At 37.1% G+C, this 25,662-nt stretch overlaps 1 protein-coding gene across 1 annotated transcript in view; it reads right to left on the bottom strand.

Moving 5' to 3' along the window:
* The window catches only part of LOC108359599 (asparagine synthetase domain-containing protein CG17486-like), a 116,699-nt gene that overhangs the window by 36,256 nt on the left and 54,781 nt on the right, over positions 1 to 25,662 (bottom strand). The window contains exon 2 of the mRNA XM_017611519.1: positions 6,047 to 6,264. Coding sequence (XP_017467008.1) covers positions 6,047 to 6,264 — 218 coding nt within the window. The remainder of the gene's footprint in view (positions 1 to 6,046; positions 6,265 to 25,662) is intronic.

Below are 25,662 nucleotides of genomic sequence, written 5' to 3'. Positions count from 1 at the left end.
GATGTTGCTTTTGACCAGGGTTTGAACCCAGGTGATGCGGAGTGGAAGCGCGCACTGCTTACCACTACACCACGACGGCCGATACAATACTATTGCAAAAACGAGCCGCTGGGGCCGAGTTGATACTAAAAATCGTCAAGTGAGAAAAAGCGCCGTGAATGTCCGATTACATCGACGTGCTGTACCACCGAGTATGCCGAGCTCCCATGTGTTGCGATTGGCCCAATGAACGTGATTTGCGAGCTTCATTCGGATACCCCAGGATTGAGTTGTCCAGGGGTCAATCTCAAATGACCAGCATTAAATCTACCATCAGAACCATTGCGCACCTTGATAAGAGCTTTAAGGTATTTCGACTGAAATAAGTCTGTGTATATTGGATTTCTGTAGAACAACGACACTCACCAATTTTTATTGTTGCTGCCAAGGAGTAAATGGGAAAAAGTTCTTCAAATTTATTTCGTTTTGCGATTAAGCGTGCTGTGAAACGACAGATCGTTGTAGAATTTCAAGAACTTCTTCACGAACATACACTTTCGTTAGGTTATTAAAGACGACAATGCAAATATGCCTTCTGACAACCACCAAAACGTTATATTAGCAGATAAATGTATCACTGGAAATCGTGAACGTGAATTGTTGGTGAAAATGTTGGACCAAAATATTTCAGTAAAATAAATAAATTTTGGGCGGGACGAAGTTCGCCGGGTCTGCTAATGTAATATAAAAACCCACCGAAATAGGGCAAGCGGCAACTTTCACGTCCATGTCAAAAGTAGGAATTTTAAAAATCAAAAACAATAAACAAACAAATTCAAAACAAAGAAATGGTTTTTGCTTGAATTTTTTTAATAGAAGCAACTCACATACGTTAGACAATAAAAATACAAAGCACTATGATAACAAACAAAACATTACACAAAGTTTTAATGAGCTTTATATCACACTTTAGTAAAAATAAGCCTATACGTAATTCCCCAGCTGGCAAAGCAATTAAAATGTGTATGTTTCGTTCTTTACAAAAAAAAAAACTTACTGCTCCCTTTAATTTTTTCATACAGTTGATGTTTCTGGCTTTTACAAAATGCAGGGAAACCAGACGGCGTTTTTCTTATTTTGGTACAATATGATCGTGATGTATTTCCAATTTCTATGTCAAAGAAAAACAACCCACAACATTTTTTGCGATTGTAGAAGAATAGGTGTATATTTGCCAGAGCTGGGTCGTAATGATTCCTTTAGGAATTAAATTACTCCCAATTACAGATTACAAGGAATTGTTATTAGGAATCATTCCTTCAGTACACAGCAAAGGAATCGATTACTTTTTAAATTTCTTGAAGTAATTTCAAATGTAATTGGTTTTTTCTTTAATTCCATTACAAGGAATTTCATATTGTAATTGGAATAAATTACGTGCTAGTAATGTAATTTTTTTTCCAATTCCTTTGAAAGGAATTGAAAATGTAATTGATTTTCTTTCAATTCCATTACCTGGAATTGCAAGAGTACTTTAGTTTTTTCAATTACTCAAAGGAATTGTAAAAGTAATCGAGAAACTGAAAGTTCATTCACGAATGTACAATGTGGAATTTTTGTTGTGGTCAAAGATTAAAATCGAAAGCACACATTGGACATCTTCTATGTATATCTATATATATAAAAATGTTGTGTTCGTATGTCACGGTCATCAAAACCCGAGAACGGCTAAACCGATTTCAATAATTTTTTTTAAATTATTCGGTATAATACCAGAACCAATGATATCGCAAAAATTTGGAGGGTTGCCACTTATTTAAAAATTTTTAAACCCAATTATATTGATAAAATAAATGAATTTTTACAATATGGGTATCAAGTTAAAGAGGTTTAAGAAAGATAACTGCTGGAAGTATTTTTTACGAGGGTTGCCACCTATTTGAAAATTTAAACTCAGTCAAATTGTTAAAAAAAATGAAATATTGCCATGTGGGTGTGTCAAACGAAAGAGTTTTAGAAGGCTTACCGCCGAAAATATGTTTGAGGAGGATTGCCATCTGTTTGAAAATTTAACTAAATTACATTGATAAAATAAATAAAATATTACAATAATCAAATTAAAGAGGTTTAAAGGTACTGGTCCAATGCAGGCTTGCTTTGCTTGCTTCGCTTTGAGATCTGTCAAAAGTCATTTGGAATATACTAAAACGTATGACGGGTGGCCAAATGGGAGCTTTGCTTCACTTACTTTAAGCGCCTCAAAGTTTCAAATAGGCAAATGTTTTATTTGAAAGAGTTTTGTAGGCTTTTGGCAAAAAGGTATGTTCCCGTTCTAAATAAATTCAAACAAACTGCTGCACACTTTTATGTAGAAATTTTACTAAATTAAAAAAGAATATATGTATAATGTATGTATGTTAATAAAATCGATTCTATGATTCCATATCTATATTTAACATGACACTGGCTTAAAGTGAAAAATTGCTAAGTCCATTTTTACAAATTTTACAAGAACTTTGAATACAACATTTTGCATGTTTAAAGCAAAGCAAAACTCCATACGAATCAGAAGGATTCGATCTTTGTTAAAAGATTTCGTATTATTTTGGCCTTATCGGATATTCGAGGTCTCTTTGGACTTAGAAAATTTGTCTTTCATTGAATATAAACGAGAAAAAATAAAACAAGTACCTTAATCCTTAATTTCTCTTGCTTCCTATATAAAAATATGAGGTTCCATAAAATGAAGACTCAGCAACTTTTCACACAAAGCTAGCGATATTTATGATGTCAAACTACTGGTCAGTCGTCGCTTGAAAAATCGATATTTTTTAGTTTTTTGTTTTTAATAAATGTACATATATTTATATATGTATGTATAATTATTACCATTCCTTTGAATTGCAAAAATTAATTCGCATTAATTTAAAAATAAATCTGAAAATATTGTTTTGTATTTCTTTTTTTTTTTAATTTTTAGAATTTTGTGGAAAAATTATTCTTAGTGTAAGGGAACAGACCTTGACTTTTTAACTGCACAGCTGATTGCTTTGACAGCGTTCCAAGCCCCATTTGGCCAAACAATTTAAAGTAAGCAAGGCGTTCAAAGCAAGCCTGCATTGGGCCAACGCCTTAAGAAAGATAACTGTTGGAAATATTTTTGAGGGGGGCTGCCACCTATTTGGGAATTGTAACTAAGTTAAATTGATAAAGTAAATGAAATGTTGGCATGTGGGTGTCAAACTAAAGAGTTTTAAAAAGGCTTACAGTCTACCATGAACACTTCCAGAAATATGCAATGTGAAAAGTTCGGTTTATATGGGAGGTGCCACGCCCCATTCTCCAACCATGCAAATTTTTCTCCATGAGTATGGAATTGGTCTTATATAAGAATATATCACCATACCCAGTTCTAGTCCTCTACCACAAATATATGCAGTTTGAAAAATTCGGTTTGTATGGGAGGTGCCACGCCCCCTTTCAATATCGAAACTTTTTTTAGCCTATAACCATCCGTGGAAAGTCTGCAGTATATTCCGAAATTTCAAAAAAATCGGTACGGCCTTTCTCGAGCTTTGCGAACAGAAAAAAATGCTTTTCAAAATATATATTAGTATAGACTAGCCAATATCTGCTGTTTTGCGGCTTAAAACACTACTACCGATGAAAATCGATGGATAAATAAGCAAGTTTGCAAGGGTTAGGTTGAAGTGGCTGCTAGGCCCAGAGGGCGCCAGCACACTTAGGCCCGATCATAGCCCATTGTGATTTGCAAGGGTTAAGTGAAAGTGTAATAATTTTTTGTATAAAATACTAGCAGGAAATAATGTTACCCATACGCCATATCGTACATGACCGTATGACCATGTTTAAGTTTGATTTTTTTCATTCGCAATGAAAACTTAAAATGAAAATAACTTGACTAAATGACCTTATCTAAAAAAAAACGGTATACAGTTCCGTAACATACTACTTAAAATTAATTTTACGTCTCTCGGCGTTTTTTGTGTAATTTTAGCGTCGTTACAGTGTTATCATCAAAATTTAGCCATAGCAATGAAATTTGTTTATAAAACTCTTAGGAGGTAGGATCTCCAGTCCCACAGGGCTCGTAATTCAAGCGGACTCTATCCTCATTTGTAACGCAGGATACCAGTAAGAGTACTTCAAAGGCCCCAGAAGGCACGCCATTTTGGGTAGAATTAAGGGTACCATAATATACGCAATTAACTCGGTGCATTTTTATAGATACGCAGGGATTAGTCCAAGAGAACAGCAGTGCCCAAGGCAGCAACATTTATGGGTCTCATCTGCCGCGAAGCGCGTTCGCGGTAGGATCTGGAAAATTTAACCGTTACCCTATAAACTGAACAGCTACAGTTTAAGCTATTCAGTTTTCTTAAAGTCCAATTAGTAATACTACTTAGGTATAAGTTGTTTATTCAACGCAGTTAGCAACCACGAAATTTAACAAAGCTATTGCAATTCAACAGTAAAAAATTTCTTTTTTATTAATTTTTCGATTACTTTTTAAATTACTTTGAGGAATGGAATTGGAAAAAAAATCAATTACATTTTCAATTCCTTTGAAAGGAATTGGAAAAAAAATTACATTTTCAATTCCTTTCAAAGGAATTGAAATAAAAGAAATTACATTACTAGCACGTAATTTATTCCAATTACAATATGAAATTCCTTGTAATGGAATTAAAGAAAAAANGCATATGAGGGCGGTTCCGATAAGGGCGAATTTTATTTGCGCGATTTCTCGCGACCTCACTTTCAATGTATCTGCATACATTGGTTAAGTGACTTAAAGCGATGTCGCGAGAATTCGCGCAAATAACATTCGCTCTTACCGGAACCGCCGCCTAAGTCCGCATTGTTATTTTTTCTCATTCTTCCTTTTGTTTAGCGCTGTAACCGCTGAAGAAATTTTGGCCGAATCTAATAAAACACGCCAGTCGTTTTTCTTCTATGCCAATTGAGATTTACGAAAGTTATATTTTTTTATTTACGCATGTGAATTATTTTCAATAGGAATTTTTTCCAAACCAGTTTTGTTTTTAAAGTGGTTGCCCCTCGGCAGGCAATGGCTAACTCCGAGTGCATTCTGCCATGAAAACAACTTGCCATAAAAATACGATCGCCTTTCGGAGTCGGCGTAAAACTGTAGATACGTCCCCTTTGGAAAAGCTAGGACAAAAACTAACATATTGTGTAAGCGGCAATCTATATATCGCCAATCTATATATCGCAACCTAAATCAAAAACGGTCACAACTAAAAAACCTTAAATGTTCAGGAAATGCAGAAATCTGTTGATGTTACACAAGCGGCGCCAGCAAAATAAAAACAGTCTTAGTAGTATTTTTCCATTAATGGAAAAAAATTAATTTGGAAAAATTTTTAGTCGTGACTGTTTTTGATATAGGGTGCGGTATGTAGAAGTATTTCATAAATATTTTGGTGCGTTTTGAAGTATAAAATCCATTGAAAAACGGAAGAAAACGGCATCCCTAATATTTCAACTTATGCCAACCGTTTGTAATATGAAAGAGAAAAAACATAAACAAGAAACTTTTTAACAAAAAAAACTGTTTTCCACAAATATGTTTAAATGGAAGCAAATTATTAGCAGGAGGAGAAGCAGGACACTTCAACCAGTTCTCGTCCTTTTTAAGGAACATTAAAAAAATAAGCTGCTAGTTTCGAGCTAGCGCAAAATTAATTGTTTGTTTTTTGTTTACAAAAGAATATTTGCAAAGTATGTATGTCTATACTAAATGCAAAATTGTAAAATATATATCGCTTTCATTCATTTCTTCATACAGTTGGTTCTTCTTTTATAGAAAATTCATACGGCTTATAACCAGATTCATACCATGTAAATGCACCATTAAGTTTAGCTGCTTCAAATTTTTTAAACATTGTGAAAGAGTTAAATTCCGCTCAGCGCTGCAACATTTCACAGTAGCATAGGACTTGTCTGAACACCCCAGATGTTTAGTATGATCAAATAGCTATGGATTGCCGAGATTGACGATATGGACATACATACTACTTACCCTCAAGCCTAATTGGACCTTTAGCCAATCTGGTTTCATATGCTCTTCAACCGATATAGTTAGCCCAAATATATTATTCAGAGTCTTTATTTCTATAGATAAGGCGTCAGTTGTTTGTTTCCAAGGAAACAATTTCCACACAGTTGGAAAAATAGGATCGAACACATATAATCCCAGAGGCGGCAGCTCCAGTGCGCATTTTCTGCTATTGTAGTTACCTGTTTGAAAAGTCAATGAATAAAACTATAAAAATCAAGCTTTTATGTGTGAAAGCTTTTTGGTTGTGAAAACAAATTTGCAGTTTCGTTATAACAAGTCAAGTAGTTTGGTTCAAATTTGTTAAATGGAATTGCTCAGTATACATATGTATATTGGGGTGGACCAACAGTAAAGTCGGAATTGTAATGCTCTCACCCCCTAGGATTGTTCTATAGCGAAAAAAAGTATACCCCTATTTTTTTATTTTAAAATCAAAAAATATTTAGAGGTCGCTCGAAGCGCTGAAAGTTTTCCATGTATTTTTATATGGGAAAAATAAAATTTTTCGTAGAAATGGTATAGAGTTCTTGAAAATCAACATTTTTCGATCGGAAAACTCTGGTTCTCTTCAGGAGACTTTCAATAATAATACCCAATTGTTTATTTAACCATTTTTTAATACTAACGATTTTTTATTGGTCGCCCCATAGCATTTTTGGGGATTTTTGTGGGTTTTTGGCGGACCTATAAATTATAGTTGCGATAAATAAATGGTTAAATAAACAATTGAGTAACATTATTGGGAATCTCCTGCAGATAAACAGTTTTCTGGTAAAAAATATGGATATTTAACTATTCTATACCATTTCTACGAAAAGTTGTTTTTTCCCCATATAAAATACATGGATAACTTTGGGTGCTTTGAGCGACTTCTAAATATTTTTTGATTTCAGAATAAAAAATAAGGGTATATTTTTTCGGTATAGAACAATCCTGGGGGGTAGAGCATAAAAATTCCGACTTTACTTCTTCGCATGCATTTTTGGACCACCCTAATGTATATACAATCACACTTGCTAGGGATGTTAATTTTTCGGCTTTTTCCGATCCCGGGATTTTCGGGATGGCGTTGTCACAATCCCGGGATCCCGGAATTAGTCCCGGGATTTAGATATTCATTACTCTTCAACAACTTGAATAGAAANTAAATATTTTTTGATTTCAGAATAAAAAATAAGGGTATATTTTTTCGGTATAGAACAATCCTGGGGGGTAGAGCATAAAAATTCCGACTTTACTTCTTCGCATGCATTTTTGGACCACCCTAATGTATATACAATCACACTTGCTAGGGATGTTAATTTTTCGGCTTTTTCCGATCCCGGGATTTTCGGGATGGCGTTGTCACAATCCCGGGATCCCGGAATTAGTCCCGGGATTTAGATATTCATTACTCTTCAACAACTTGAATAGAAAAAATTGCTTCTATATTGTTTGAGAAGCTCTCCTGCCATGAAATAAATAATAAATAAATGGGTCTGAAACCTACTTTTTTATTTAAAGTGGCGTTTTTATTTTTTCTCTCTGACCGCAGGATTTATTTTGAAGGACTTTGTTATTTCAAAAATATGATTAATTCCAAAAATTGTTAAAAAAAATTCAATGCAATGTAGAATAAAAATATGGGTAACAAATGCAATAGGAAATGTCTTTAGAATTTAAAAAATTTAAATTTTTTGGATTCACAAGGACGAATAGGTAATTTTTAAGCTGACAAAGTTAGAAGAACGAAATTCGAGGATGTTATCGAGTTTATATAAGCCCATAACATATAATTTTTTCAAAAACAAATTTTAAGAAATTTCAAGGATAAAATTTTAAAATTACATTTTCAATATTTACCAGCCTTTCGGCACCAGAAACTTTTATTTTTTTTTTTTTTTAACTTTTTATTTTTATTTATTGAATCTGCCCTACCTAAGAGCCTAACAATAAGTTTTCGAATCTTAATCTATTCACTTAATTTACATCCCCTAGTTGGGATAAGTATTTTCTTAACTGGCCCTAAGAAAAGATTACGACTGGGCTGGTAAGTCATTCCTACGTATGTAGTCTTGAAGTCCTGTTGACACGCAATAAAGATCTTGCTAAATGATTTGGGTGCACTAAAAGCCTCGATACATATTTCGTCTTCCGTTGTTCTGTTTCGGTTCGTACTTCTGGTATTCTCAAGTCGCGGTGAATGTTCTCATTTCGGATATACCAAGGTGGTCCGGTGATCGTTCGAAGGATTTGAGATTGCGAAGGACGAAGGATTTCGATGTTGCTGCTGCTCGCGTTTCCTCATAACTCACATCCATAGGTCTATATCGGTTTTAAAACTGTATTGTAAATAAGTACTTTATACTCCAGACTCGGGGGTGAGCGAGAGTTAATAAGCCAGTGGAGAGAATTAGCCTTCAGCTTGAGATGAGTCCTTTTAGTCACTATGTGGTTTCGCCAAGTAAGTCGCCTGTCCAGATGGACCCCTAGGTAAGTGACATGATTGCTTTGTGGTATTTGTACGTTGTTTAAAGTCCAGGACGGACAGTTACTCCTATTCAGTGTAAATGTAACTTGCCTATATTTTTGCTCGTTAACCTTTATTTGCCAGTTTTCGAGCCAATTGGCAACAGCTTCCATATGATTGCTAAGAGCGCGGTTGCTTGTAGAGGACACTTGGAGCGACTGATTATGGCAGTGTCATCGGCAAAAGTGGACATTATCAGGCGGTCGTTTCTAGGAATATCCGCGGTGTATAAGACATACAGCATCGGGCCAAGGACACTGCCTTGTGTCACTCCAGCTTCGATTGCATGGGCTTCAGAGATGGTGGCGTTACATCGAACTGCAAACTTTCGATTATAAGTGTATGACTTTAGCAGTTTGTGTGTGCTTTGTGGGAGTAGCATCTGTATTTTATACATAAGACCGTCTAGCCAGACGCGATCAAATGCCTGGGCGACGTCAAGAAATATTGCAGCGCAATATTCCCTCTTTTCAAACGCTGTTGGGATTTCGGTTGTTATGCGATTTACTGGCTCGATTGTTCCATGTTTTTCCCTGAAGCCAAATTGGTGAAGTGGTATTATATTGCGGGCTTGCAGATGTGGGGAGATGCGCAGCATAAGAAGTTTTTCGAATAATTTCGACATACACGGTAGCAGGCTGATGGGCCTATATGAAGATGGCTGCGTTTTGTCCTTTCCGGGCTTTGGTATCATCACAATAGTCGACTTTTTCCATTGGTGAGGGAAATGACAATGTTTAGTGATTGCGTTAAATAGCATACAGATGCAAAGTACAGCACAATTTGGTAGCTCAATAATCATTTTTGGGGTTATTAAGTCGTGCCCTGGGGCCTTATTTGGTTGCAGTTGATCCTTAATTACTTTTGAAATTTCTTCAGGTACAAATTTCAGCGGCTCACATTTTGACATATTGGCTACGGGTGGTAGTTGAAAATCATTAGTTGCGGGGTTTGGCCTAAAAACTCCGAGCCCATTTGCCATTATGGGCCCGTACTGGCATTTCAGTCTCTATTGGCGCATTTAGATTTTGTCGGTGAGAGCTTTTGGATGTACCGGTACTGTGCGTACTGTTCCTTGTTCTTGAGGGCTCTCGTGAGTGCATGTGTGGCCGCCTTGAGCAGTTGTTTTGATGCTGGTGATCTATGAGTCTGCCATATCCGTCGTAGGCGTCGTTTTTCCAATACAAGCATTTCAATTTTCCTATTGGTTAAATTATATTTTTTATCTTGCACATAACCTTTCTGGGGTGTGGAAACGCTAGNGTTATGTTATGTTAGGTTATGTTTCTGGGGTGTGGAAACGCTAGCGGCTGCTCTAAGTGTAATTCAAGAGCGGCTATGGTNCATAACCTTTCTGTGGAAACGCTAGCGGCTGCTCTAAGTGTAATTCAAGAGCGGCTATGGTTTTCAATATCGGTCGGCGTATCTAAATTTGGATCGAGGTCTATATGCGCACTGATATATTTTTTATACTTTAACCAATTTGTAGCCCTTGTCGTGAGCATATAGGGTGACTCTTTTCCTTGCGGTGAAAATACAGATGAGTGGTCTGATTAGAGATCTGCAACTGATTCTGTACTAATAAGGCCGCGAGGAATTTCGTTGTCCACGAAAGTCAAGCAAATCCGACAACTTTTGCGGGTCTGCCGGCCAATATGTAGGCTTTCCAGGAGAAGCGTAATCGAGTTTGTTTCTTCTACATATAAGCGCGTTATATAATTGCTTGCCTTTAGGGTTAGACAAGCGTGAGCCCCAGTGAGGGTGCTTCGCATTATAATCACCTGCAGCAAGGAAGCGCTCTCCCAGCGAACTGAAGAAATCCATAAACTGTTTTTCTGTTATCGTGAAACGTGGGGGACAATAAACCGCGGACAGCGTAATATCACCTTGCTTTCTTTGTACGCATATTGATGTTGCTTGCAGATAATTCTCGGCAACTCCAGTCAAATGATGGTGTTTAATCCGGTTTCTAACTAAAATACCAGTTCCGCAATGCGCCTTTCCATCTAGATGGTTCGTGCAATAAAAGGTATATCCCAAAATGTCGAAATATATCTATTAGTTAGGTGTGTTTCAGCAAGGAGTATTATGTGAATTTCCTTGTCCTTAAGAAATTTTTACAGCTCTAGTTTGTGGCGAGGAATGCCATTTGCATTCCAGAGGGCTATTTTAAGTAAGGTCATTATCTTGTTTGCTGAGTAGCAAGCAGGTTGAGCAGCGTATTTTGATTTCGCATGAGTTCTTGCATTGTGTTTTGCATGAAAGTCATGAAATTCATCATGCTTTGTTGCATCGACGCTATCATAGCTTCGATATTGGATTGTTTACCATATTGTGCATGGGGATGCTGTTCTTGCGGCGCAACTTGAGGTGCAGTTTTTGTAGGGGCACGGTTTTCTAAGCCTGATTTTAAGGCACTTGCAAANTTTGAGCAGCGTATTTTGATTTCGCAATGAGTTCTTGCATTGTGTTTTGCATGAAAGTCATGAAATTCATGATCTTTTGTTGCATCGACGCTATCATAGCTTCGATATTATATTGTTTTCCGTATTGTGCATGGGGATGCTGTTATTGCGGCGCAACTTCAGGTGCTGTTTTTGTAGGGGCATGGTTTTCTAAGCCTGATTTTAAGGCACTTGCAAAGGAGGCGCCATTGACGCTGTTTGATAGACCTGTTGCGACGTGGCTCTTTTGGCGAAGAAAACGTTAGGATTCGTTTGGGAGGGTACAAAGGCATTCGATACATTATGAATACGAACGGAAGCCACGCGTTGGTGATCCGGTTTTTTAACTCCTTATAGACTGGAGGACAGCCTCTGTAGTTTGCTGTGTGATTTCCACTGCAGTTACCACATTTTTTTGCACGCGGGTCTTCTTTGTTTGATGTGCAAGTGGCAGAGACATGTAGCTCTCCACAAGCTACGCACACTGAGCGAAGCGTGCAGTAAGACCTAGTATGACCATACTCCTGGCAGTTGGTGCATTGTACAGGGCCATTTCTCTTATGCGGTTCTTCCACAGTTATNGTTTTCCGTATTGTGCATGGGGATGCTGTTATTGCGGCGCAACTTCAGGTGCTGTCTTTGTAGGGGCATGGTTTTCTAAGCCTGATTTTAAGGCACTTGCAAACGAGGCGCCATTGACGCTGTTTGATAGACCTGTTGCGACGTGGCTCTTTTGGCGAAGAAAACGTTAGGATTCGTTTCGAACGGAAGCCACGCGTTGGTGATCCGGTTTTTTAACTCCTTATAGACTGGACAGCCTCTGTAGTTTGCTGTGTGATTTCCACTGCAGTTACCACATTTTTTTGCACGCGGGTCTTCTTTGTTTGATGTGCAAGTGGCAGAGACATGTAACTCTCCACAAGCTGCGCACACTGAGCGAAGTGTGCAGTAAGACCTAGTATGACCATACTCCTGGCAGTTGGTGCATTGTACAGGGCCATTTCGCTTATGCGGTTCTTCCACAGTTATTCTACGATGCAGCAGATATTCAGAGCTATCACGGAATCCATCGTAGAAAATCTACGAATTCAAATGCCCGCTACGAATATGAAAAAATTGCTATCACTGAATCCGAGTGAACTCGAAAATATCGTTGCCAGCTTCGAATGCTGATTCGAAATCAGTTAGTGCAAAGGAAACAACAGACATTTATGTATGTCATTTTGCTCACGCTGCCCCGTCAGGCGCAATGGCCGAGTGTGCAAAGCACTAGACTGCCAATTGAGAGAGCCGAGTTCGAGTCCGAGTCGTGGGCCAGTGGAGATTTTTTTTCTTTTTTTATTTAATTTTTGTTTATTTTTTTGATAAATATTTTTTTAGTTTAATTTTAGCTTAGATTTTATTATTTTAAATAGAAATTTTTTTTTTTTAAATAAATTTTTATGATATTAAAGTAATTCGGTGTATTTCCTAATAAATTGTTGCTAAACTATTATTTCGTCGATTCATACAAAATATTAATTCATTAAATAGCGTCTAGCAGATGAATGNTCCTAATAAATTGTTGCTAAACTATTATTTCGTCGATTCATACAAAATATTAATTCATTAAATAGCGTCTAGCAGAAGAATGCGTGTATGTACATACATATGTATGTATGTATGGCATTGGTATTTTACGTCTACGTTTACACAAATACATGGAATTATATCAAACTATAACAAATTTGGAGTATAATAAATATTTAATATTAAAAATAATGCAGCTTTCTTCCACTATTTTTAAGATTGAGTGATTTTAAATTTTGTTCCGACAGCATAATCTCATCGTAGAGTATCTGTACGAATCTTCATAACGAACGGATTCAATGAAGGCTCTCTACGAATTTCGAATTTACGTTCGTAGCCATTCGGATTCTGTGATAGCACTTTCGTAGATTTCACGAAAATCGAAGCTACGATGGATTCTGTGATAGCCCTGATTGTATTTTATAAATTGGATGCACATCATTTTTGCCTAGTGGTTTGTTTTCAGGTTCGAGCTCAACTTTAAACATAGGTTGAGGGATTTTGTTCCTATTAAAAATATTCATAGCAGCTTTTGGATTGAAACCATGTTCTTTAAGTGCTTCCAAAACTTCCACAGCTTCAACGCTTGGTTCAATACCTTTAATTACAATTTGTAGACCTTTTGCACTTTTATGTTGGTATGTATAAAATTTTGTGTTTGTGTCATTCAGGTATTTGGACACTTTTCGAAAATCCTGTTCGGAATAAATTTGAACTTTAGTTTCGCGAATATTTGACTTAGANAACTTTAGTTTCGCGAATATTTAACTTAGATAGTGGGATGATATGAAACTTATTACTACCGATTAGATGAGTAATTTTTTAACAAGGTTTAGGAGGTTTGGCATTAGTAGCTTTTGCAGCACCTTCAGAAATTTGGCTATTCACATCATCGGCATTGTCTCTTAGCAGTGCAAATCTATTCGTACTGACTTGCTGAGTTGAGTTTAGGCCGTTTATTTTGTTCTTACTGCCCGTTGAATTTTGCGGACTAAGTGTTCTTTTTAATGTAACATAGCGGTCCATTCCTGTCTGTATGGCCGCATTTTTAGTTGTTTCGTTTTTCAACTTTTCTTGCGCTTTACCTTTGTTGGTAGTGAAAGTGCTTGCACTCAAGTCAATTTGTGCTTGTTCAGCAAGAATAGGCCGGGCTGTTGACATCGCTGTGCAGTCGGCAGGTACCGGTGTGTTTGTTGTTGTTGTTGGCGCGATTGAGGTAGTAAAAGATGTCACTGTACTAGTTGTTGTTGCAGCTGCATTTGGGGATATGTTATCGCTTACCGAATTTGATGTAAGCGTTGGGCGTGAAATGTGATACGGCACAGGTGATGCGCACTCTTCACTCCAAGACATCGTAGTCGTCGATGGTAAGTTTGGAGGGCAAGTCCGCTGACTTGAATCTTGAGNGCATTTGGGGATATGTTATCGCTTACCGAATTTGATGTAAGCGTTGGGCGTGAAATGTGATACGGCACAGGTGAAGCGCACTCTTCACTCCAAGGCATCGGAGTCGTCAATGGTAAGTTTGGAGGACAAGTCCGCTGACCTGAATCTTGAGGGGGTTCGAGGGTGGTCGATGGATTGGGCTTTGCGCTTTCGCTGTCACTCTGGGACCGAATAGAGAAATATGCGTTGTTGCGTTGAACTGAAAGCCGGCGCTCATTTTNTGGTCGATGGATTGGGCTTTGCGCTTTCGCTGTCACTCTGGGACCGAATAGAGAAATATGCGTTGTTGCGTTGAACTGAAAGCCGGCGCTAATTTTTCTAGCGTTGCTTCTGGGCTCGGATTTCAGCTTGACTCATCGCTTTCTGTTTTCATTTGGTTTGTTTGTTTAATTATTTTATTTATTTAAAAAAAATTTTTTTTTATTAAATTAGCACGTTTTATTAAATTAGCACAATATTTGATGATTACGGAGCGAACTTAAAAACACGTCCGCACCCTTCGACGTTCGACGTACAAACTCCAGAAACTTCCCGGGATTAACATTCCTAATACTTACGTATTACATTTTAAAGCTTATTAATATGTATACTGCACTCCATATTCCAGAAGGCAGTATGTACCTTGGATTGGTCTTCTATTGGCATATATTGTAGTGTTGGCTAGATCGAGTTTTTACTTCCGTATGAAAAGTATGGCTGACTTCCAAAACGTCAATTGCTTTGCATACGTACAAAGAATAAGGTTCAATAACGTCGAACTACAAAATATTGACAATGTATACTGCTCCAAAACGCAGCCGAAAAGTTATCGAAACGCATCGCTGGAGCAATCAGCGCATCAGAAATAAAGTTGATGCTTCGTTTGTTATTGGTTAGCATTGGTGTTTTAGAAATGGAAAATTCAGAAAAATTTTTCATTGCTATATTGAATATTTAAAATATGCAATGTATATGGTTGCAATGTGTCGCAACTCTGCATATACAAACAGTTTGAATACCGCAGTATAACAGTTTCCAAACATTGTATTGATACGTTTTGGAAGTCAGCCTATGTATAGAAAATCTAAAAAAAGGATGACACATGAGCAAACGCTGGGCTATAGTACGTACGATCTAGGCTATTCGTGCACTCTAAAAACTTAAAATGCGGAAGGTAAAAATATACCGAGCGAAAGCTTATGATCTGAGCTTAAAACGTAGAATTTCCGGGTGATTATACATACCATAAAAAAATAAGTTGGAATTGGTTCAGCAATGGAAAATCAAGTACGTTTTTATTAACACATTATGACAAACAAATGAAATATAGAATTACTAGATTAGCGGGGAGATCAATATACTACGTTATTGTTATACATCTGCAAATGGCTTAATGCAAAGTTTAGTTTGGAATGAAAGGTTTATTAAAAAATATTATTGGTATAAACCGGTGGTGGGCGTCAGCTTTCCCGCGGGCAAAGCTCCTTACAGATTACTATACTAAATGTATACCTTCACTCCTCCCCTGTTGTTGTTGTTGTTGTATCGGCTGCAACAACCCCGCCCACATCGGCTAGTCTCTCAGTCGTTGTCGTGAAGCTCAACTAACGAGAGACCCAAGAAGCGTGCTGCTTACATAGGGTCCGTCCATAAGGATAGAGACGTTTTGTGGGCATCTTGTCTACTCAACCTGCTGCAGTAGCCAGAGCGAAGTAAGGCTATTGTGGCCCGAGTCTCCCGATGCAGACGAAGCTCCGTCTCGTCCACGTCAGGTGGTTGTGGGCTCAGAACGGCATTCACAGGTCTGGAGGCTACGCAACTTAAGACCGACTCCCGCTCAAGGCCTGTCGATATATTGTCGGGTCCAGAGGTTGCTTTATGAACCTCTGTACTTCGTCCTTCAGTTCGTATAGATGTCTTCTGACGTGCCTTGGCGAGGGCTCTTGTGCAAGCGTTTGTTCGGGTGTCAACGTCTGTGGCTCCCTACTAAGAATTGCTTGCAGAGTAGAGATGCCGTTTTAAATCGATTAAATCGAAGATCGATTAATCGACCCCGTCCGATTCGATTTTTTGTCGATTTTTTAGATCCGATTCGATCCGTGAATCGATCTTAAAAGTTCGAGAATCGAAATTCGATTTTTCCTCATTTAATGCATATTAATCTACAGTTTGCCCTTGAAAATCTATAAAATTTTAATTTGAGACTGGTACCAAAAATGGGGAAGATTGGTACCACCCACCTTGCCTTAAGAGCAAAGACCAAAGAATTCAACGACCTCTCTCTTTCCGACTACAGGGCTCTCCAGGAAAGCCTCTTGAAAATAACTCTATATAAAATTATGGCTATTACTACAACAAAAACTCCAAAAATTGGAGATCCAAACTTTGTGCTAATTTTCATTACAATTTTACATTCTTCAATTACGCTTTTTAGAAAAAAGTGAGTAGCCCATTGAATTTTAATAAGGTATGAGGCATGAGGACTTATCGTTAATTTTTGGCAATTTTTTTTTTAACGCTCATACACATTATCTTTCAGATAAAAAACCATTTCGAGCATACGTTTTATGGGGAAAATAAGCAACACCTTCAGCAAAAAAAATTGCAAAAATCTAATCTTCAAAATTACACTTTATTATACTAAAATTCAATAGGCCAGTACGAAATTTTTTTTTAAAGACTAACGAAGGAGTGAAATATTAAGTTAGCGAAAACAAAAAAAATCCAAAAAGAATGTGTACGTAAGCTTTCCAGTGTATATACAATACAATTTTTGAAATAGCGGTTAATTTTGACGTAAAACATATTATTTCTTTCTTTTGTGATAAAAAAGAACACAATTTCGAAAAATGTGATCACTTTCCTAAATTGGGCAAAGAATTTGTGATCTTAGGTCTGTTCGATGAGCGCACTAAACGTGTAGAACATTGCAGTGCAGAACAGTATCTGACATTTAGCGCAAGAAAATGCATGCGTTTCTTTTTCTTCTTTACAGCACCGCAGTCACTTCTCTTCTGTGCCAACTGACGCGAATTGGAAATGCCAAGTGAAGCCAAGTCGTCTTTCCAACGCAGAGGAGGCCTTCCTCTTCCTGTTACCAGCATCGCGGACCACGTTGAATACTTTCAGAGCAGAAGAATTTATGTCCATTCGAACGAAATGGCCAAGCCAGCGGAGCCGCTGTATTTTAATTCGCTGCACTATGTCTATATCGTTGTAAAGATCATACAGCTCATGGTTAAATCGCCTACGGTATTCGCCCCTCTCGAAAACTCCAAGAGCCGCTTCATCAGATGTTTTCATTGTCCATGCCTCCGCGCCATACACCAGGGCCTGGATTCTGTAACTGAGTTTCCAAGTTTACACTAAAAATTGTGTACACTCTTCATTTTGCGATTCAGAAAGTGTGAGAATGAGTTTTAGCTGACAAAATTTTGCACACTTCCTCATTTTGGTATTCAGCAAGTGTGAGAAATAAGTTTTAACTGTCAAAACTGTGTACACCTATCATCCAAAAACTCACTGAATTTTATTCGGTGAGTTTTTGGCTGAGTTTTGCAATCGGTGTACACTAAATTTTCTCAGTTACAGAATCCAGCCCCAGCACCAGCATGATGAGTGACTTACAGAGTGTGATCTTTGTACAACTAGAGAGGACTTTAATTCTCAATTGCCTACTCAGTCCACAGTAGCACTTGTTGGCAAAAGTGATTTTCTGTTGGATTGGCATTATTATTGGTGTTAATACTGGCTCCCATATAAACGAAGTCATCCCTTGTCAAATTTGGTTTGGAAACAAACCGGTTTCGGCATTGTGCCATCTTCAGTGTAATTTTTCGTTCGAATAATTTTTGTTGGCCTTTATACTCCTCGCCTTTATACTCCTTATTAACTACCTCTTTCTTTTGATAGGTACGACTTCTTAGTTTTGCAGTATTTGCGGTGATCAATAGGTAGATGAATTGTTCTGGCTTGTTTTTGCTGGCAGGTAGAAGTCCGTGATTTTTACCTTCTTTGTTTTTGTAGTTATTGGTCGTGGCCATCGATAGTTTCGATAGTCGATAGTCACAACCATCGATAGTATCGATACTATCGAAAATGTAGACACTATCGATAGTACTATCGATAGTTTTGATTACAACAGTCAAAAAATAACTTTTATTGAAAAGAGATCAGAATTGCTAGAATATGACGATATTTTCTTTTTTAAGGAACAAAAGTTTATCAACGATTTTTAGCTTCAAGTAGCTTCTGCGCTCTGAAATATGTATGTTGCTGAACAATGTATGTATGAGTGAAAACTATCGATAGTGCTTACAAAACCATCGATGTTTTCGATAGTCAAAACCCATCGATACTATCGATAGTTTTCAGCTCTACGGAGAAGTTCTGTTGTTTGTTCAATCTTCATTGTTGCGCATTTATNCATACTATCGATAGTTTTCAGCTCTACGGAGAAGTTCTGTTGTTTGTTCAATCTTCATTGTTGCGCATTTATTTTTGATCATGTGATTTGCGAAGTTCGATTCTGTTGTAGCCTCTGGTTTTCGTTTTTTCTTATTATAATACCTTATGTGTTCTCGATACCTTGTTTTTTTTATATTTCGTCCTGTTTGTCCTAGGTAGCTGTATCGGTACTCGCAGGTTAACTTGTAAACTCCCAGTTTATCTAGGCGGTCTTCCTCGCATATTTTCTCTTTCAGTATTCTTCCCACAGTGTTCCTTGTTTTAAATGATGTCTGAATGCCGTACTTATGAAAGAATTTGGCAAGTTATACGATGTCTTTCCCGTGTAAGTTAGAACTGCCCAAGTTTTTTTATTGTTTTCCTCTTCGCTTGTCTTTTTCCATTTTGTGTCCTTTCTTAACTTTTCAACCTGGCCTCTCTTATACCCGTTATTTTCCGCAATAGCATATATTGTATCCGGTTCATTCTTGTAGTCTTATTCTGTTAGAGGGGTCCTTTCAAGCCTCCTTATTAGTTGTCTAAGTGCTGCATTTTTTTGTTGGTGTGGATGGTTCGAGCTGTTGTGTATTATTGTATCTGTGGCTGCTTTCTGTATATCGAAATCTATCTAGCTCGTGGTAGTTTATTTTAATTGTTAAATCCAGATAATCTTTTTTTCCTTTTCCGTTTCCATAGTGAATTTTATATTCTGGTCTTGTTGAGATAGTCGAGTATCTGCTTCTCTTTGTTTCCCTCTATTAGACATATTACGTAATAGGCATATCTCCCGTAGAATTTCCTTGTTGGTCGATAGTTTTTCCATATATTTGTCCTCTAATGTTTGCATGAATACTTCCATGAGTATTGCTGACGTCGGATTGCCCATTCCTAACCCGTTCTTCTGTTTATATATCTCGTTATTGAACCGTTGATTAGTTTTTCAGTTTTCTCAAATGCGGAGCCATTGGCCATCAACCTACAGTTAGTGCAGCCAATCCAAACCTTGATGGAAATAATAGAGAAAATAAAAGCCGATAAAAAAAACCCATGAAGAAGTATGAAAAACTAATAACTGAAATAGGGTGCAATAAATTGGGAAAAGATCCTACTGAAGAATACCAAGCAGCAATAAAGAATACCATAAAGAAAAGCACAACCATAATAAAGGATAATCTAGCATATAGACTAACACTTATGAACCCGAGTGTCCCTCCGTTGATTGCCTTGCCGAAGATACACAAACCAGGCACTCCGATGAGACCTGTCATTAACTACAAATCTGCTCCCGGATACAGACTCTCCAAGCACCTAAAGACGCTGCTGAAGGATAACCTGGATTTACGCAATATATATACTATTACGAATACAGCAGAACTAATCGAGACGATGAAATCATTGAAGATCAACAAAAACACTAAATTCGTATCATTCGACATTAAGGACCTTTACCCACCGATACAATATATTTTTTTTTAATAAAAAACGAAAACCAGGGGCTACAACAGAATCGAACTTCGCAAACCACATGATCTAAAATAAATGCGTACCAATGAAGATTGGATAAATAACCGAACTTCTCCGTGTATAACATAAGGCAAAATCGGGGAGCTAGCTCTCGTTGAGTGTAGATGTGTTTTCGGTTGCTCTCTTAATCTGCTTTGTTTCTTATCGTGTTAAACACATACATACGTACATATTTTAAATATGGACTTTTGCGGAAAGTGCATTAAAATGTTTGCAAGGAATGATTCCTCAGTTGTGCCCTGCATTGGTTTTTGTAAAAAACGGTTTCATAGGGCCTGTTGTGAAGGTTCTATCACGGAGTATGACGTGAGGTTGTTTTCAACCAACAGGAATATCCGCTACCTGTGTCGTGACTGTGTTGATACTCCGGATAAAATTTGCGAAGCTTTTTAGTCGATTAGTGTCACTCAGAAAATGGGCTTAGAATCAATCATGACTGCTTTTGAAGTAAAAATTAAAGACTTAGTTACGCAGATTGACTTTGTAAGAAATCAAATTATTTTAGTGTCTGCAAATGGGAACAAAAATGCCAATTGTATTGATGCATTAACAAGAGAAGTAAGTGCCCTGAAAAGTGTTGTTGTTGATGTGACCACTTATAACAATAACAACAAAAGTGGCTTCACCGGTTGCCGATCTTCGGACATGGAATTGCTCACTTTTCCGCCGCTCCCAAATCCGATGATTAGTAACGGCGTATCCTCGTTTATCTCTACTGTCAGTCGCAAGGCGGTAGCAGATGCTGGGGAAAAATCAACAAATAATCTTGAAGCTAGCACAAATCATAATAATAATAATAATAATATGCCTGAACAGCATAACTCTGCTTTATTGCCGAACTGTCAAGTGAACGCTGTAAACGATGCTCTTTCATCTGCTGCGTCTCCCATGGGTTCTGCTAAACGAGCTGCCCAAATTACAGATCTGAGCTACGCTGCCGCTGCTGATACAATTTCTGTGCAATCTAATGTTAATCGCGCTGTTATGCCTGCTGTTGGTGCTGTTGCGGAAAACGACACTGATGTTATTGCTNTGTCTCCCATGGGTTCTGCTAAACGAGCTGCCCAAATTACAGATCTGAGCTACGCTGCTGCTGCTGATACAATTTCTGTGCAATCTAATGTTAATCGCGCTGTTATGCCTGCTGTTGGTGCTGTTGCGGAAAACGACACTGATGTTATTGCTGTGGATGTTGTTAGGCGTATTGAGTGCACTTGCCCGATTTACAAAGTTGACTCGGCTGATGTCTCTGCTGCTGCGCCAGTTGCCAGTAAAGTTTTGTCAAGTTCTGCTTCATCGCCTGTCGCTCTATCTACTAATTCCGCAGTGCGCGACCTTGCGTACGCTAATCCAAATGTAAGTGCTTTAACTGCATTAGGGTGCGCCAATATGAGTTTACCTAATAACACAGCCGCTTCGCCTTCTACGCGCATTAATGATCTAAATGATATCGGGGATAATGTAGCTCGTAACAATAATGTTAAGAAAGTGAATGATCTGCGGGTTTTTGGATCCAGTACTAACGCTGATCTTAAGGTTGCCGAGCATTTAAAGTAGCTTCATCTCGCTTCGTTTATGCCATCAGTGGAGACTGATGATATACTTGTATATGTAGAAAAACATTCGGGCATCTCTAAAAATCCTTAATCCTGTTTCAAACTTGTGAGAAAGGTGCTGCAACTGAGCCTCTAAAACATGTGAATTTTAAATTGGATGTTCCAGAAGGGCTCTTTCGTAAGCTGCTTTTGCCCCAAATCTGGCCCGCTAATGTTACAGTTCGTCCACTTCGTTTTTTACAAAGAAATGAAAATCAGTCTCAACCAGCCTAGTAAATGTTAAACCTGCGAATGAGCTGAAAATTTATTTTCGTAATGTGTCTGGCATGCGATCTAAAGGGGATGTGGTTCGCAGACTAAGCTCGCATCTAGAATATGACATTTTCATTATAATTGAAAGTTGGTTAACCCCAAATTTCTTTGATGCTGAATTCTTTGATGCTACTCTCTATAATGTATTCCGGAAGGATAGAGATGAGATAAAAACTGGGTGTTCGAGAGGTGGTGGAGTTTTAATCGCGATACAACGTAAACTCTGTTCAACGTCTATCAATATGAAAAATACGGACTATATTCTTGATCAACTATGTGACGCAGTGTGCGGTGCCCGGGTGGACTACTCTTTCTGTGTGCCTTATATATTGCCCCGAACAGCAATTATGGGCCGTTTTCACAGTCCTTAGTTAACCAATAGATTAATGTTAACCAACCACTTTTCATTTCACAGTATCAATTTGACTAATGGTTGACTGATAGTTAACTAATGTACATCCATTAGTTAACCAATAGTTAAAAACAGCTGTTTTACTATTTGTTTGAAAGGAAAAAATAGAATTTGGAAAAGTTATTTTAATGAGAAATAAAAATTAAAATACCTGGCTTTATTTAAAATGAGCATGCAAAACACTGACAGTGATGAAGATTATGACTTGTTGCTAAGGATTGTGATTCAACGTCGAAAGAAGATAGTACAATGTCGTCCGAATTTCTTTACTCTTTACGATGAAAAAGACTTTCGAGAACGTTTTCGTTTATGCAAGCAAGCCGCAAGAGATGTTTTGGAACTTATTGGACCCAATATACAACCTGGTATTGTCCTTCGTGTACTTAGATAAGAATCTACTTTTATTTTATTAAATTTTGCTTTATAGGAACAATTCGTTGTCCCCATAACATGCTGGATTTGCATTGAGAATTTATGCAACAGGAAGTACACAGAAACTGATGGCAGACGCGACCGGCGCATCTATAAGCACTGTATCGAGAGTTATTACCAGGGAACGGATTTTATGGAAATTGACTTTTTTTCTGCTAAAGAGATAGAGTATATTCGATTAAGAATGTCGACGATTTAGCTTTCCCTGATTCCATATATACACATTTGATGTTGCCTTTTTTTGCCTTCTTTAAGATATTTGCCTTTTGTTGCCTTTTTTAAGATATTTGCCTTTTCTACCTTTAAAAACGTGATTATAACATTTACAATTTTTTTTTTTAACGATTAAAAAATATACACATGCTCATGAGGCTTATAGAAGCGCAGGGACCTCTTGCCAAATTGGTGTTGGAAAAATTCAAAGCCGTTTTCTCAGCTAACGTAGGCTTGCAGACAATAAGGGGTGTGCATAAAATTGTAAAGGGCGAGGAAAACACCCCTATTCCTGACAATATGAACGTTTCAAACGTTCCATATTTAAATTGGGCTCCACTTGTCGAGCGCACATTTAGTACATTCAAGGCTTTTCTTCGCGAAAATCGAATGAAAATGCTGCCAGAAAACTTCAAAATGCATCTTGTGGTTCAATGTTACTACAACTATACAGATTAAAGTTTTATGAGTTAGAAACTCGAAAGGATAAAATAGTCAAAGATTCAAAGTACAAATTTTTCATATAATGAAACTAGTTCATAGTTTTTCTCTTTTTACTTGTAATATAAACATTTCTAAAATAAATGTATTTTTTGATTGTTCTTCGTATTTTCTGTCATTTTTTAGTGCCTTATTTTGCTTTTTTTGCAATACCTAGTGCCTTTTCCTGCCTTTTTCGCTATTTTGTTTTGCCTTTTTTGCAATACCTAGTGCCTTTTCCTGCCTTTTTCGCTATTTTATTTTGCCTTTTCCAGCCTATTTCGTTATTTTATTTTGCCTTTTTTATAGGTTTTTAGGTCCTAAAAATCCGTTCCCTGGTTATTACTCTCGTTTCACATGAAATTGCAGGATTGCGTAAACAATTTATTCAGTTCCCAGTAGCTATAGAAGAAATACACAAAACACAAAAAGATTGTTTTAATGGTTTCGAAATTCCCTCGTGTGATCGCTGCGTTGGATTGTACACACGTGAAGATTCAATCTCCAGGTAATTTTTAAATACATAAGTTGTTTAAATCCCTCCCACATCCTCTTAATTTTTTCAGGAGGAGATCATGCAGAGTTATTTCGTAACAGAAAGAACTTCTTTTCGTTTAATGTACAAACAATGTACGATAGCAAGTTAAAGATTTTGGATGTCGTAGCTAGATGGCCGAGATCCACTCACGATTCTACCATTCTTCGGAATTCCAAAATTGGCGTTCGTTTGCAATCAGGGGAATTTGGAAATGCAATAGTGCTGGCGGACAAAGACTACGAAAATAATGATCGTGTTTTAACACCGCTTCATTCAGTCACTAACGAAGCTGAAAGTTTATACAATGAATCCCATATAAGAACAAGAAACGTTGTGGAGCGTTCCTATGGAGTTTGGAAGCGCAGATTTCCAGTTCTATCCCTAGGCATTCGGGTTGCAAGTAAAAATGTTCAACCGATTATTGTCGCCACAGCGATTTTGCACAACATCTGCTTACTACATCACGATTCTGAAGCACCTTCGTTGCCTCCAGAAGTTGATCAACAAATCATTGCGTCATTAAACATTCCAAACAACAGAGGCTCTAACGGCCGCATCGAAAAAAATGCAGTCAGAAATGATATAATTAACGGGTATTTTGCAACTCTGTAATATTCAAAAGATTTGACACAGAGAAGGGAATGATTGAATCCGTGTGGTCTTGAACTGAAAGCGTCATACAATCAATTAATTGAATCTATGATTACAAACATAAAACCAGATATTTATCTTACTAAAATAACCATCCATTGTTTTTCCCAAAAGTATAGCTCTAGAGAAAAACTGAGTACATGGTGGTTTTTGTTAAATATTTGCTAGGTTTCTTCGGCTAAAATTTTTTTGTTATTTTTTTGTAGAAATATGGTTCATCTTTTAATCAAATCCAATAAATAATGTTTTAAATATTTCTACAGAGCTTATAAAAATTCCACAAATTTTCATCAAAATGTTCACCTTTTTAGTCTGAATATTAAGAAAATTTCTGGGTATGCAGTTTTATAGCGCATACAAGTTTAGTCTGATGAAGTGCAAGTCTCAAACGATGAAAAATCGCGTTGAATTTTAATATTTTTTTTTTGGTGATAGCTTTCTAAAAATTCAGATTAAAAAGTCGAAAATTTTTTGAATTTTTCTAAGCTCTGTATACAAATTTAAAACTTGATTTATATGGTTTTGGTTTATGGATGAACCATATTTCTACAAAAAAATAAACAACAAAATTTTAACTGAAAAAGCCTAACAAATATTTAACAAAAACCACCATGTACTCAGTTTTGCAATGTAGTGTGTACCACTTTGAAAAAATACTCTAAAATAATTAAAATTATTTCTAAATAAATTTCCATGTTCGGGAATTTGAATTTGCGCTTTTTATGCCCAAGTGGTTTTCCGGGAAACGGGGTGAAATTCGTATCACACATGCGAGAATGTAACTCAATGATTCCCGAGTTGTAAGTTGGTGCCAATGAAAATGTATCTGGTTTTGATAGTAATGAACCAAAATGGTTGCCTGATAGCTTCTTTATTTAATTTATTTATTGAATTCGTTGTAGTTCATCGTACCATACATGAGCAAAAGCCAAAAGAGCTTTATTAATTTTCAAGCAGGCACTTCAGGTTTTTAATGTTTTATAGTACTTGGATTACCGTAAACAAACAAAAAAGGCACTTCAATTCATATTATATCCAATTAATGTCATAAGCGAAGGCACTTTTT

The sequence above is a fragment of the Rhagoletis zephyria genome, unplaced genomic scaffold (genome assembly GCF_001687245.7).
Source record: "Rhagoletis zephyria isolate East Lansing unplaced genomic scaffold, Rhagoletis_zephyria_1.1 Rzeph_scaffold_00418, whole genome shotgun sequence".
Lineage (NCBI taxonomy): Eukaryota > Metazoa > Arthropoda > Insecta > Diptera > Tephritidae > Rhagoletis > Rhagoletis zephyria.
This window is presented reverse-complemented; position numbering and strand designations above follow the sequence as displayed.